Consider the following 11247-nt stretch of genomic DNA (forward strand, 5'->3'; position numbering starts at 1 on the left):
AGGAGTTTCTGCTTAATTTTTTAAAGGAGACGCAGTGAGTGAATCTGAATGGTGAAACAGCGGTTTGCTTTACAGCCATGGTGAAAAGCTGTGCAGGATTTCAAAGTGAGTTCATTCGATGCTGCTTTGCCAGCACAGCGTGGGCCGTCAAATCTGGGCTCAGGACCACTCTACATGTCTTTCCAATGAGGTCCGGGTCGCATTCAAGAGTCGCCAAAGACTGGGGTGCGCTTCTCGATGAACGCCGCCATGCCCTCCTTCTGGTCTGCCAAGGCAAAGCAGCTCCAGAATTCCCGCTTCTCGAATCTTACGCCCTCTACGTCGGGATGGCATGATGGTGAGGGTCGAATCTGGCGGCGAAGGGGTGGTTATCACTTTTACCAATCAAGTAAAGGCAAAAGCCAAGTCTCACAGAATAAGGCATTGCTCAATCAAGACATCCTCATGCCTTTCCCAGTCCCACCTAAATACCTGCGAGCGTCATTTCGTACGCCTGGTTCACACACTCCTTGGCCTTTGCGGCCACAGGCAGGCTGGCCGCTGCGATGCGCCTCGCCAGCTTCTGCGTGGTTTCCATTAGCTCCGCGGCAGGCACGGCCCGGCTGGCCAGCCCCAGGGAGACCGCCTCTGCCGCACTCAGCCGGTCCCCGGTCAACACGAGCTCCATGGCCCGGCTCTTGCCCACGGCCCGGGTCAAACGCTGGGTGCCCCCCATTCCCGGCAGGACCCCGAGGTTGATCTCCGGCTGTGGCAGCGGGCAACGAGGGGGAGGGGGTAGACGTGAGAAGCGCGCAGCGGGGAGGGGAGGTAAAATCTGGCCCATGATGGGTCAAAGCAGGCGGACCACGTCGACACCCACCTGGCCAAAAGATGCTGAGTCTGCGGCAATGATGATGTCAGCCAGCATGGCCAGCTCGCAACCTCCGCCCAGGGCAAAGCCGTTCACTGCGGCAATGATGGGCTTGCGGATGGTACGCAGGGTCTCCCAGCCGTCCAGCAGGCCCTTGTTGTACGCCTGGGATGGAGGGGTTGGGGTGGGCAGCGGGGGAAAGTAGGGTCACACCGGGGAAGAATTGCTAGGGGTGACGATGCACAGATTGCTTAAATGATTGATCCCAGCCCACAATTTGCTCTTTCAGCCATCAACCCCGCCCTACCTCGCTGTATGTGACGCTGGACATCTCCTTGATGTCGGCGCCGGCGGCGAACGCCTTGGAGCCTGACCCAGTCACAATGATGACGCGTGCGGAGGGGTGCTTGCGATCCAGGTATTGGCAGGCCGCGACAAGCTCTCCCATGAGCTGCAAGATTGTGGCATGGAGAAATGGGAACTGCAGGTAGCCTTGCTCACATGTAAATGGGCTGGCTGGGTAGCCTGGACACGACTGAGTAGTAGACCACCATCCCACCTTCACCACCTCAAGGTCACCTCTGAGTTCAGGGCATTCAGCTGCTTGGGCCGATTGAGGGTCAGGGTCGCCACACCGGCCTCATCAACCTCTCCGAGAAGGTTGGAGAAGGATCCCAGTAGGGCATCCCAGCCTTCATCGACCGCCGGTTGGGAGGGCATGATGCTGTGCCCCCTGACAACACCTTTGTCAAGCCGGCCAGGACCCGACAGATTCCGACCTGCGCCAGCACATGCAGCTTGGCTCGGCACATGAAGTACGTGCTTATGCCAGTATCCCAGGGCCAGGGATCGAGGCAGGGCCTTTGGGGTGTGTCGGAGACACTGCCGCAGCAGACCCGCCATCAAGATCACCTGAGTGGGAAGTAGACCTCGATCAATATCCTGGCCTAACTTCGATCAGATGTGCGAGAGGCGTAGACCCTTTTCGGATACGGGAATGGCATGCCAAACACTACCTAGACGCGGCCTGTGCAGAGCAAAGCCGCTGCGCGGCCCGATCTCGCCTCCGACACTGATTAGATTAGTCAGCACTTTCCCATCCGGCATTCCTCCAACCAAACAGGGGCAGTCAGGGCCTTCAAGGGCTCCTCTCCCGGCACGAGTCGCATCACAAACACATCTTCTGCTGCCTCCAGAAGGGCCACAGCATACTCTCGCAGCAGCTGGGCCTGCTGTGCTTGGATGCTGCTGTCCTGGCGGTCGTCCTCCGCCTCTCGGCTGGCTTCCCATACCGATCCCACCTCCCGGCCAGCGATGCCACAGGGAACGATGGAGCTGAAGGGCCCAAGGTCCGGCGCCACATTGAGGGCGAGTCCATGGCACGTCACCCAGCGCCGCGCTCTCACACCTATGGCTGCCAGCTTCCGGCCATCCACCCAGACCCCTGTGCGTCCAGGCTCCCGCTTGCCCTCTATGCCAGAGACCGCCTCCAGGGCCCTGGTATGGGGCCGAACGTGGGGTTCTCCTCGGTACTGACGATGTGCAAGACTCTGCACAACGAGTGTGGTCAGCAATGCAATAAAAGTTGCCACTTTATAGGGCATCGCACATGTGGTTCTTCCTGCAACCCACCTGATGGCTACCTCCTCCAGGCTGCGCAGGTACCAGTGCAGATCCTGGGTCAGCTGCTTCAGGTCCAGGATGGGGTACATGACGAGCTGACCGGGGCCGTGGTATGTCACCTGGGCCGTAAGGAAAAGTGACCAGCGTTGGAGACTGGGGTGATCACACAAGCCTTTGCGCCTCTCAAGGTTCACCCATACCTCGCAAACCAGACAGTCACAGCAAACCCACAGCACAAGCACAAACCATGACACACGACCCAATGTCAGCGCACCTCACCACCCCTCTCGGTCCGGAAGAGGGGATGAGGAGGGTTGGAAGGGTCAAACCTCAGGTGGTCTATCGTGGATCCGGCGCCTAGGGTGTAGACTGGACTATGCTGAAGTAGGATGACCGCACCCACGCCGTGCATGCCTGCCTGTACTTCCTCTAGGAGCCGATGCTGGAGACTCCAGGCCTGATGAGCGTGCAAAGGGGGGCTGAGTGGGGCCGGGATTGGGCAATGACAGGGCCATGCAACTCCCAAAGCACGGAATCGGCACTAGCACCCCCTACAAACGTACCTGCTCATATGGAACGATCCGGTCCCAGTAGTCGTACAATGCCACTTCTTTTCTTTGTATTTTGGCAGAGCATTGGGTATTGCGGTGTCTATCAACTATGTAAGACCTGTGTGCATTGACAGTGCCAGCTTGAGCGAAGGTCGAACGACCACGGTGGATCTCACTGGAACAACCCTGACTTGATACGCGTTGAGACACGGGTGCGGCCATGATGATCGTCCAAAGACATTGGAGGCGGTGCACGCTGTACCTTCTCGAGTTACTTTAAGTGATCTGCAGGTTTGGCCATGCAACCTTGCCCCTGCGCGCGCGATGGTCGGACCCTGAAGATATAATTGCTGCGACGTCTTCCAATAGAACATCATTCCGATGCAGTTCGCCAGGAATTATATTCATACATATACGAGGTCATTAGCATGGCAATTTTTTCCATTTGAGCGTCCTTTTCCACGCAGTCGTGACGGGCATGGCGTCCCCTCAGCAACTCCTGGCGAAAGTGCGTTGCCTTTCCGTCCCATTCTCAGCCCCGCATGGAGGCAGGTACCTGAGAAATCTCAGTTTCCAGAAGCCCCTCCCCCGAGCCCATAGCTATGAGGCGCGGATCCCACCCCGGGCCCGGGCTCTTGCCACCAGGGCACTGGACGGTGGATCCAAACCCACCTCTGCAGGGCAGCCTGAGCGTCCTGCCAACCCTTTCACCGCCCTCGGGATCGAACCTTCATTCCTGGTGGGCAGTACTCGCTTTCTGTGTGGAGTGGGCTCGTGACTTTAGGTGATACTTGACTGTTTAGTGGAACATCGCTGTTCCATGGCTGTCATACGGCCACAGCCCCTGCTCCTCCAACCCCAGGGGATGCGTCGCATTCCATTTGCATCTGCAAAACATCTAGAATGTCACGCTCTGGGACCCCCCCTGACCGCCCTTTCTCGCTTGCGCCACTCCACAGCCGGGGCTGGAGGCTTGCCGCATCTCTGAGCCCAGCGAAGTGCAGATCTCGGCCATCCCCGTCCTCCTCTCCGGTCGCAATGCGGCCATCCAGAGCTACACTGGGAGCGGGAAGACTCTGGCCTACCTGCTCCCCATCTTGACCCTGATCTCGCGGCGGCAGGCCGAGGGTTCACGGGCGCCTGGCTCCCGGGCGCGGGGAAGCAAGGCTACCGACGGCCCCGCTGCCATCGTGGTCGCGCCCTCGCACGAGCTCGCCATGCAGATCGTGCGCGTCGCGCAGTCCTTCTTCGACCCCGACCAGCGGCGCCGGGTGCAGCAGTGCATAGGTGGGACGGGGTTGAGGGTTGGGTGGGGCTTGGTATGAGTAAGCTCCAGTAGATTTCGCGCCTGGCAGACCGCATGTTTTCGTAAAAGCATCCCCTCCCGCTCCGCCCCTTCGCACTCTGCTTTCCTCTTAGGCGGCGCCAGCACGTGGCGGCAGCAGGAAGCGCTGAAGGAGCACCGTCCCTGGCTCGTGGTGGGCACGCCGGGCCGCCTGGCGGAGCTCTCGCGCGCGGGCGCCCTCCAGACACATCAGTAAGGCCCCTTTTGGGGGGAAGGGGGTGGCGCGTAAAGGCAGGGGGTGTCAAATGGTTGAAAGCAAGCTTAACAAATGGATGAGCCAGGAGCTCCTGTTCCAGTTGTCTCCAAGCAAGGGCGCTGCACTGCAGCCATTGAATGCACGACACCATGTGTGGTGTGCAAGGGTGCTGGCCCAGGACATCAAGATTCAAACATGTCCCAGTAGCCTCCCACTATCCTTTAAAGTCCCATCCGCTCCACCCCCCCCCCTCATCTGCAATTCCTGCTCACCCTTTCCGACCCCACGCAGCACGGGCATCCTGGTGCTGGACGAGGCCGACCAGCTGCTGGCCCCCCAGTTCAGCCAGGACGTGGGCCGCCTGGCGGACCACGTGGGCCGGGGCCTGGCCGCTGGGCGGCAGACGGTGCTGGTGTCGGCGACGCTCAACCCCACCAACCTGGCCCTGGCGGCCACCTGGTGCCGCGACCCGGTGCCCCTGCTCACGGGCCAAGGCCGGACCCAGGTGCCGGAGGATGACGTGATCGGCGAATCATCCTCAGACGTCGGGCACCGCGAGGCCACAGCCTCCCCGGCGCCCGGCTGGGGCTGGGGGCGGCGCGCCGCGGCCGCCAGCCCGGGCAGCAGCGCGGGCGGCGTGGGCACGGGCCTGGGCGCGCCTGCGCCCGTGCTGCCGCCGGGGCTGGTGCACCTCGTGGCGGGCACCGCGCCGCACCACGCGGCCGACACGCTGCGCCGCGGCATCCACGCGCTGGACGCGCAGCGCGCGCTGGTCTTCATGAACTTCCAGGACCGGCTGCGCGACGTGCAGGGCAAGCTGGAGGCGCGCGGCATGCCCGCCGCCTCGCTGCACGGCGAGCTGAGCAAGCAGGAGCGCCAGGCCACGCTGGCCGCCTTCACCGCGGGGCGCTTCCGCGCGCTGCTGGTGTCCGATGTCGCGGCGCGCGGCCTGGACATCCCGGACTGCGACGCGGTCTTCAACCTGGAGCTGCCCACCGACGCCAGCCACTACGCGCACCGCGCGGGGCGCACCGCGCGGTGAGGCGCTGGTGAATTTTGGGGGTTGAGATTTTGAGAGGAGGGTAGCCGAGAGAGGAGTTCTGGGACCAGAGGCGGTGGCCAGGGGGCCTGCTGTGCTTTTGGTCTTGGTTTGGTTTTGAGGATCCAGGAGCCTAATGCTTCACAAGCTCATGTCCTTGTGTCCCAGCCATCAAGTAGCCCACCTCCCCAGCAACACCCTCCCATGTCTGACCCATACCCTCTCCCCCCCCAATCATCCCTCACAGAGCCGGGCGCTCGGGCGTGGTGGTGTCTCTCGTGTCTGGAGGCCAATCCTACGTGGTCCAGCGCTTTGGCAAGCGGCTGGGTGTGGACATCCAGCCAGTGGAGTTCCGGCACGGGGTGGTGGAGCGGGTGAGGGAGGACCAGCTTGCACCACCCAGGAAGGCCGCCGGTGGGGGTCCCAAGGCCGAGGGAACAGGACAGGCGGCGCCCCTCGCGCTCAAGGCCACCAGGAAGACAGCGAAGAAGGGGTACCGATCGCACTAGACTGGTCTGTCCCTGCCTCCAGTGTTTGGCCCCCAGCTAGGTGTTTTCCTTCCAAATCTGGACTAAACATCATACGGTGTGTACATCTTGATAGAACAAATGCCGGTGAGGGAGGACTTGCCACTCTCTTCAAGGGTATCAAGGAGCCCTTCACAGCGATGATCGTGTCAGGATCTGCTGCCATGTCAACACCCATGATGTTTTCTCGGAGAGGCGGTCCCCCCGATGTCGTCTCGAGCAGCCTGAAACCCTCCCCGATGGTCGAGTTTGCACCAAGCGCTGATGGGTTTTTATCTTGGAGGGGATTTGTTCCCGACACGGAGGTGAACCTGTCGCCCTGGTCCGAGGGCAGGGGAACCCGAGGGGAAGGAAGGCCCGCCATAGGCCACGCCCCTTCGTCTCGAAGGCACCCGCTTCAATTGAGATACCACCATACCCTCGAGTGGGGAGGAGGGCGGTCGCGCATGACGATTACTCGGGACATGGCCCCCGCGGGGGAGCTGTGCACCCCGGACCGCACCATAGGTGAGGACCTTCGCGGCTGGGTGACCGGAGGGCGCATGCGCTGTACCCTGCTGCGTGTGTATGAATTTCATGGATGTAATGCGTGTTGCATGGGGAAGTACATCGCGTGAATGTCAACCTTGGGAGGCCTCGCATGTGCCCCTGAACCCCCCGTCCCCCCTCCCCCTCCAGCGTTCCCGTCTACCATCCAGCATTGGCAGCTGCGGGACCTGCTGCACTGCCCCGAGCGTGAGCATGAGCTGTACTGCACCAACAGGCACTACACGCTCAAGTGTACCCCTGACGAAAAGGTGGTGGTGGTGGTGGTGGTGGTGATGGGTGGGGGAATGCCGCATTGTGTTGATTCCGCGCTCTCTGCCGAGACACCTGTGAGTGGCGCGCCCGCATGAGGATCATGCTGATCGGTATCGCCGAGTACAACAGCGGCAAGGGGCAACACTCGCAGAGCGTGTCACTTACAATACCGTATTGAGCAAAAATGACGGTTTCGGGCATGTCGCGGGTTTCCATGGTGACGGCAGAGGCGAAAATGCACGCAGGGCGTTGCTTCTCCAGCACTCCCCCTCGCCCAGCCCACAGGGCTTCGCCATGCACGCAGCGGTACGTGCACGAGGATATCGAATCTTTTTCAAGCTGCTACTCTCGTTGCATGGATGCATCCTCGCTGCGTGCGCAGTGCCTTCCCGGCTGCGCCATCATTGCCAGGGTACACGAGTCCTAGCCAGACCCCATATCCCCACACCCTCCCTCAGGGGTCCCGCCCGCCCGTCCAAGCACCAGCGCCCGAGGTCCTTCTCCGTCAACGGCACCTCCAAGCTGTCTGAGAGGGAGACCGCGGGCAGCACCAAGGACGCCAGCCCCTTCACCGTGGGCCGCCTCTTCACGCTCACCACCTGGCTGCTGGAGCAGGAGAAGCGGGAGGTGATCGACTCGGAGGTGGCCATCGTCATCTCCTCCATCGCCCTGGCCTGCAAGCAGATCGCGTCCCTGGTCAACCGGGCGGGGATCAGCAACCTGACGGGGCTGGCTGGCGCTGCCAATCAGTCTGGGGAGGATCAGAAGAAGCTGGATGTCGTGGCCAACGATGTTTTTGCAAACTGCCTGAGATCCACGTGAGTCGGGAACTTCTGATGAGTAATGGGCCTGGGGTGCAAGGCTCTCGGCGCCCTTGATGGTTCAGGACGGGTGTCTACCTCCAGCTGGGGGGCCGTGCCTCCAGAGGCAGGGCGCCCCCTTGCGTGGCCCCATCCTCATGCCAGCGCATGAATACCCACGCATGTGTCCAGGGGCCGCATCGGAACGCTGGCATCTGAGGAGGAGGATGTGCCGGTGTCAGTGGAGGGCTCCTACTCCGGGGACTACATCGTGGTGTTTGATCCTCTGGACGGCTCATCCAACATCGACGCCGGTGGGTCGGTGAGGCGTGTCTCTGCACCGGCTGGAGCAGCCGGCTCAAGCATGTGAACCTTTGCGACTGTGCATCCTCCATCCATGGGACACCGCGCCCAGTCCCACTGCATCTCTTGACATCTGCAGCCCAGGCTCAGCGCCTCTGGCTGTGCAGTGGACACACTGCCCCACTCCAGAATAATTTCTCACACCCCTCCCCATCCTTCTTTTCTTCCCATCAAACACCCCAGAGGGTGCTGGTGCAGGACCTGCACTTCGAGCCCACCTCCCTGGCGGTGCGGTACGGCTACATCGCGGCGGGGGGGCCAGACCAGCCAGCTGGACGTGCGGGCGCTGGGCAGCGGCGAGATTGCGTACAAGGGCGACTGCGGCGGCTCGGTGAACAACGCGCTGCACTTTGCGCGGGACGCCAGCGGCCAGGTGCGGCTGTTCGTGGCCAACAACGACGAGAGCATCAAGATCTTCGGCCTGCCCCACGGCCGCCTGCTGGCCTCCGTGGATTGCCCCACCTCGATCAACTACTGCGCGCTCAGCCCCTGCGCGCGGCACCTGCTGGCGGTGGGCGACAACCGCGGGACCTACCTCTACGCCGCCCGCCCCTCGGGCTACTGGCAGGCCAAGAGCTGGGTGGAGGCCGGGGACGCGGGCATGGGCTGTGCCTGGTCGCCCTCGGGGTCCCTGTTTGCCGCTGTCAGCCAGGTGGGTCCATGGGGGTCTGACTTTTCTACATGTTTGTGGAGATTCAAGGTGTGGAGTTTGCCAGGCCTGCCCTGCTTCACTTTAACCTCCGTTTGTCGGTATGAGTTCACTCTGAGGGGGAGGGGGTCCACCCTCATACAATGCAGACCCTTGTCTTGAGTAAAGACCATTATCAGCCCCCAAATGTCCCCTATCCCTGTCTTCCCTTGTCCTCACAGGACGGACTGTGCTGCGTATGGGACCACAGGTCGCAGGGCGTCGTCGTTCGCTACATGACGCCCCTGGTGAGTGCGTGCCGGGTTGAACCGGCCGAGCGTCGCCTGGTTTGAGAAGAGGTCTCGGATGCACACGGGTCTAGGGGATGCTGTGCAGTGAAAAAACACCAAAGGCCCCGCCCCTGCCGTCCCGTCACATGCCTTTCGTGAGGCTGTCCCGCATCCCTGCAGTGCACACACCCCTCCCCACCACCACATGCACCTCAATCCAAACACGCTCGCAGGCATGTCGCAACGTCAAGTTTGCGCCGGCGCCCCTGGACCTCATGGCCTTCACCGAGCACCGGGGCCGAACCCACCTGGTGGACATGCGCATGTGGGGCCGGCACCAGGTGCTGCACCTGGGGTCCGGCCCCGGCCACGACCCGGAGATCTCGGGCCTGGCCTTCTCGCCCTCAGGCCAGAGCCTGTACGTGGGCCTGCCGGAGGGCATCGCCCGCTTCGCCATCGACGCCCAGTCCCGCTTCTCCTTCCCCGCCGCGGAGGTGTGCTGACAGGGGCGCTGGGGAGTCCCGCAGGTCCAGGCATCGCCGGCCCGATCAAACCACCCCTAGGACCTTGTCGGCCCCTGCTGCACCACCATTACCCCTGACTCGACCTCCAGACGTCACAGAGCGTGCCCCTGTGGCCCGCTGTTGCCCTGTACTGCCATGCTTGCCCAGTTCAGCAGTGAAACCCCCCCTTCCTCCCACAGTGAACTCCGCCTTGTAACCCCTTGCCATGAGGTGCCCGACGCTGCTTTGGCAGGACAGAAGTTTACAGGAAGAGAGGAGTACAAAGGGGAGGGGGGGGATGAAAGTCGACGAATGGAAGCAGTGAGTGAAAGCGAGGAAGGTATGGGGGGCCTCCATGACGCACTTCTGGACCAGGGATGGCGGTGCGGGTGTTGTCGGGGACCCGCCCCAGGGTCCCACGAGGAGGAGGGGGGGCGCGCTTGCGGCGGGAAGGGTTCCTGCGCACGGCGCGCCTTTCACCAGCACTGCGTTGCCCGGCAGCAGCTGACGAGGCTGGCCCACCGCCCGCGCAGCCAAGGCACCTGGGCCCTCCCTTGCTCTACGGCCGTGCGCGGACGTTCGCCGGCGCCCTCACCGCCACAGGCCCATGTAGCAGCCCCGCATGCCAAAGGCCAGGGGCCCGCCGCAGGCAAACACGCGCTGGGCGGCCGGGTCCCAGGCGTGGGCGTAGCAGGCGTGCTGCACCCGCGTGTTGGCAAAGTGGTCCCTGCACATGGTGCGAGCCTTGTGAGCCATGTTGGACGGGGGGGATGGGCCAAGGGTGGGTCAGCGGGGGGCCCGTGCTGCCTGTCTGACGCTGAGGTGGACGAAAGTGGAATGGCCGGCGTGGTAACATGCCATGTCCTCGCTCCACCTCCCCTCCGATGAAGAGCATGCCCGGCGGCATGCTCATTCCATCATCCTCTCACGGCCCCGTCTCGCCCCACCCCCCCTCCACTCCCGCCCTCGCCCCCTCCACGCCTTGCCCCGGGGGAGTCCTGCGCCCACGCCACACGCCCACCCACCAGTAGGTCTGGTTCTGATCCAGCCACCCGGGCCCCGTCTCCAGGGCAAAGGGGAGGGGGGCAAGCAGCGCGGGGGTGTGGTACTGGCCCACCGCCGCCTCGCGCCGCGCGGCGCGGTCCAGCAGCTTCCCCGCCCGCACGTCAAAGAAGCAGAGCTTGCCCGCGCCGGTGCCAAAGGACACCAGGTCGTCCTGGACCGACACAGAGCGCACACCCTGGCGGTGAGAGGTGGTGGGCAGGGGATCGGGGCCTGGGGTGAGGCGTGTCGCGCCGCGCGTCGGTCGATCTGGGCGATACCCGTCAGGAGACCATCGAGGGGAGGGACCATGGGCGTACACCCAGATCTACGACGTGGTCCCGCCACGGGTCTCGCCGCATTCCCATCGCCCTCATGCCGGCTCTGGCTCGCAGTCCCCCCCCCCCCCCCCCCCCCCCCCTGCGTCCCTTTCGCGGCCAGCATCCACCCCTCCACGCACCACGGTGGCGTCGGGGGAGGGGATGATGGTCATGGCGCCGCGCCGTGTGCGGGTGTCCATCAGCACCACGTCGGTCTGCCGCCCCGCGGCCGCAAAGCTGGGGGTAAGGGCCAGGCACACCAGCTCCTCGCCCGCGTTCCTGGGCTTCAGGTCAATCTAGCAGGGAGGGGGGGAGGGAGGTATTGGGGTGGTTGGCTGAGAAGCAGTCGAGGGAGGGGATGGGGGCTGGG

General features: G+C 63.3%; 6 protein-coding genes across 6 annotated transcripts in view; 2 read left to right on the forward strand and 4 right to left on the reverse strand.

Moving 5' to 3' along the window:
- Positions 1-203: 203 nt before the first annotated feature.
- On the reverse strand, positions 204-1570 carry F751_2460 (putative enoyl-CoA hydratase, mitochondrial; the record flags this gene model as incomplete). Its single annotated transcript, XM_011400212.1, has 5 exons — positions 204-316; positions 472-745; positions 860-1015; positions 1158-1301; positions 1430-1570. The coding sequence occupies 5 exons, from the start codon at positions 1568-1570 to the stop codon at positions 204-206; spliced, it is 828 nt and encodes a 275-aa protein (XP_011398514.1).
- Positions 1571-1935: 365 nt separating this feature from the next.
- On the reverse strand, positions 1936-2885 carry F751_2461 (Putative lipoyltransferase-like protein, chloroplastic; the record flags this gene model as incomplete). Its single annotated transcript, XM_011400213.1, has 3 exons — positions 1936-2347; positions 2483-2592; positions 2748-2885. 3 exons carry the CDS (start codon positions 2883-2885, stop codon positions 1936-1938), a joined length of 660 nt encoding a protein of 219 aa, XP_011398515.1.
- A 617-nt stretch (positions 2886-3502) lies between these two features.
- Positions 3503-6113, forward strand: F751_2462 (DEAD-box ATP-dependent RNA helicase 47B; the record flags this gene model as incomplete). Its single annotated transcript, XM_011400214.1, has 5 exons — positions 3503-3532; positions 3984-4311; positions 4444-4561; positions 4857-5603; positions 5852-6113. The coding sequence occupies 5 exons, from the start codon at positions 3503-3505 to the stop codon at positions 6111-6113; spliced, it is 1485 nt and encodes a 494-aa protein (XP_011398516.1).
- A 464-nt stretch (positions 6114-6577) lies between these two features.
- Positions 6578-9516, forward strand: F751_2463 (Fructose-1,6-bisphosphatase, chloroplastic; the record flags this gene model as incomplete). The annotated part of the gene is made up of 8 exons (XM_011400215.1): positions 6578-6638; positions 6810-6909; positions 7391-7750; positions 7925-8054; positions 8279-8328; positions 8390-8747; positions 8966-9031; positions 9247-9516. The coding sequence occupies 8 exons, from the start codon at positions 6578-6580 to the stop codon at positions 9514-9516; spliced, it is 1395 nt and encodes a 464-aa protein (XP_011398517.1).
- F751_2464 (hypothetical protein) lies at positions 9296-9550 on the reverse strand (the record flags this gene model as incomplete). The annotated part of the gene is made up of 1 exon (XM_011400216.1): positions 9296-9550. The coding sequence occupies one exon, from the start codon at positions 9548-9550 to the stop codon at positions 9296-9298; it is 255 nt and encodes an 84-aa protein (XP_011398518.1).
- A 557-nt stretch (positions 9551-10107) lies between these two features.
- Positions 10108-11247, reverse strand: part of F751_2465 (DDB1- and CUL4-associated factor 12) — a gene marked incomplete at both ends in the record, with an annotated part of 3200 nt that continues 2060 nt past the window's right edge. The window contains 3 exons of the mRNA XM_011400217.1: positions 10108-10243; positions 10542-10756; positions 11018-11173. Of these exons, the coding sequence (XP_011398519.1) occupies positions 10108-10243; positions 10542-10756; positions 11018-11173 (507 nt within the window). The remainder of the gene's footprint in view (positions 10244-10541; positions 10757-11017; positions 11174-11247) is intronic.

Source organism: Auxenochlorella protothecoides (assembly GCF_000733215.1).
Source record: "Auxenochlorella protothecoides strain 0710 unplaced genomic scaffold scaffold24, whole genome shotgun sequence".
In the NCBI taxonomy this organism is placed as follows: domain Eukaryota; kingdom Viridiplantae; phylum Chlorophyta; class Trebouxiophyceae; order Chlorellales; family Chlorellaceae; genus Auxenochlorella; species Auxenochlorella protothecoides.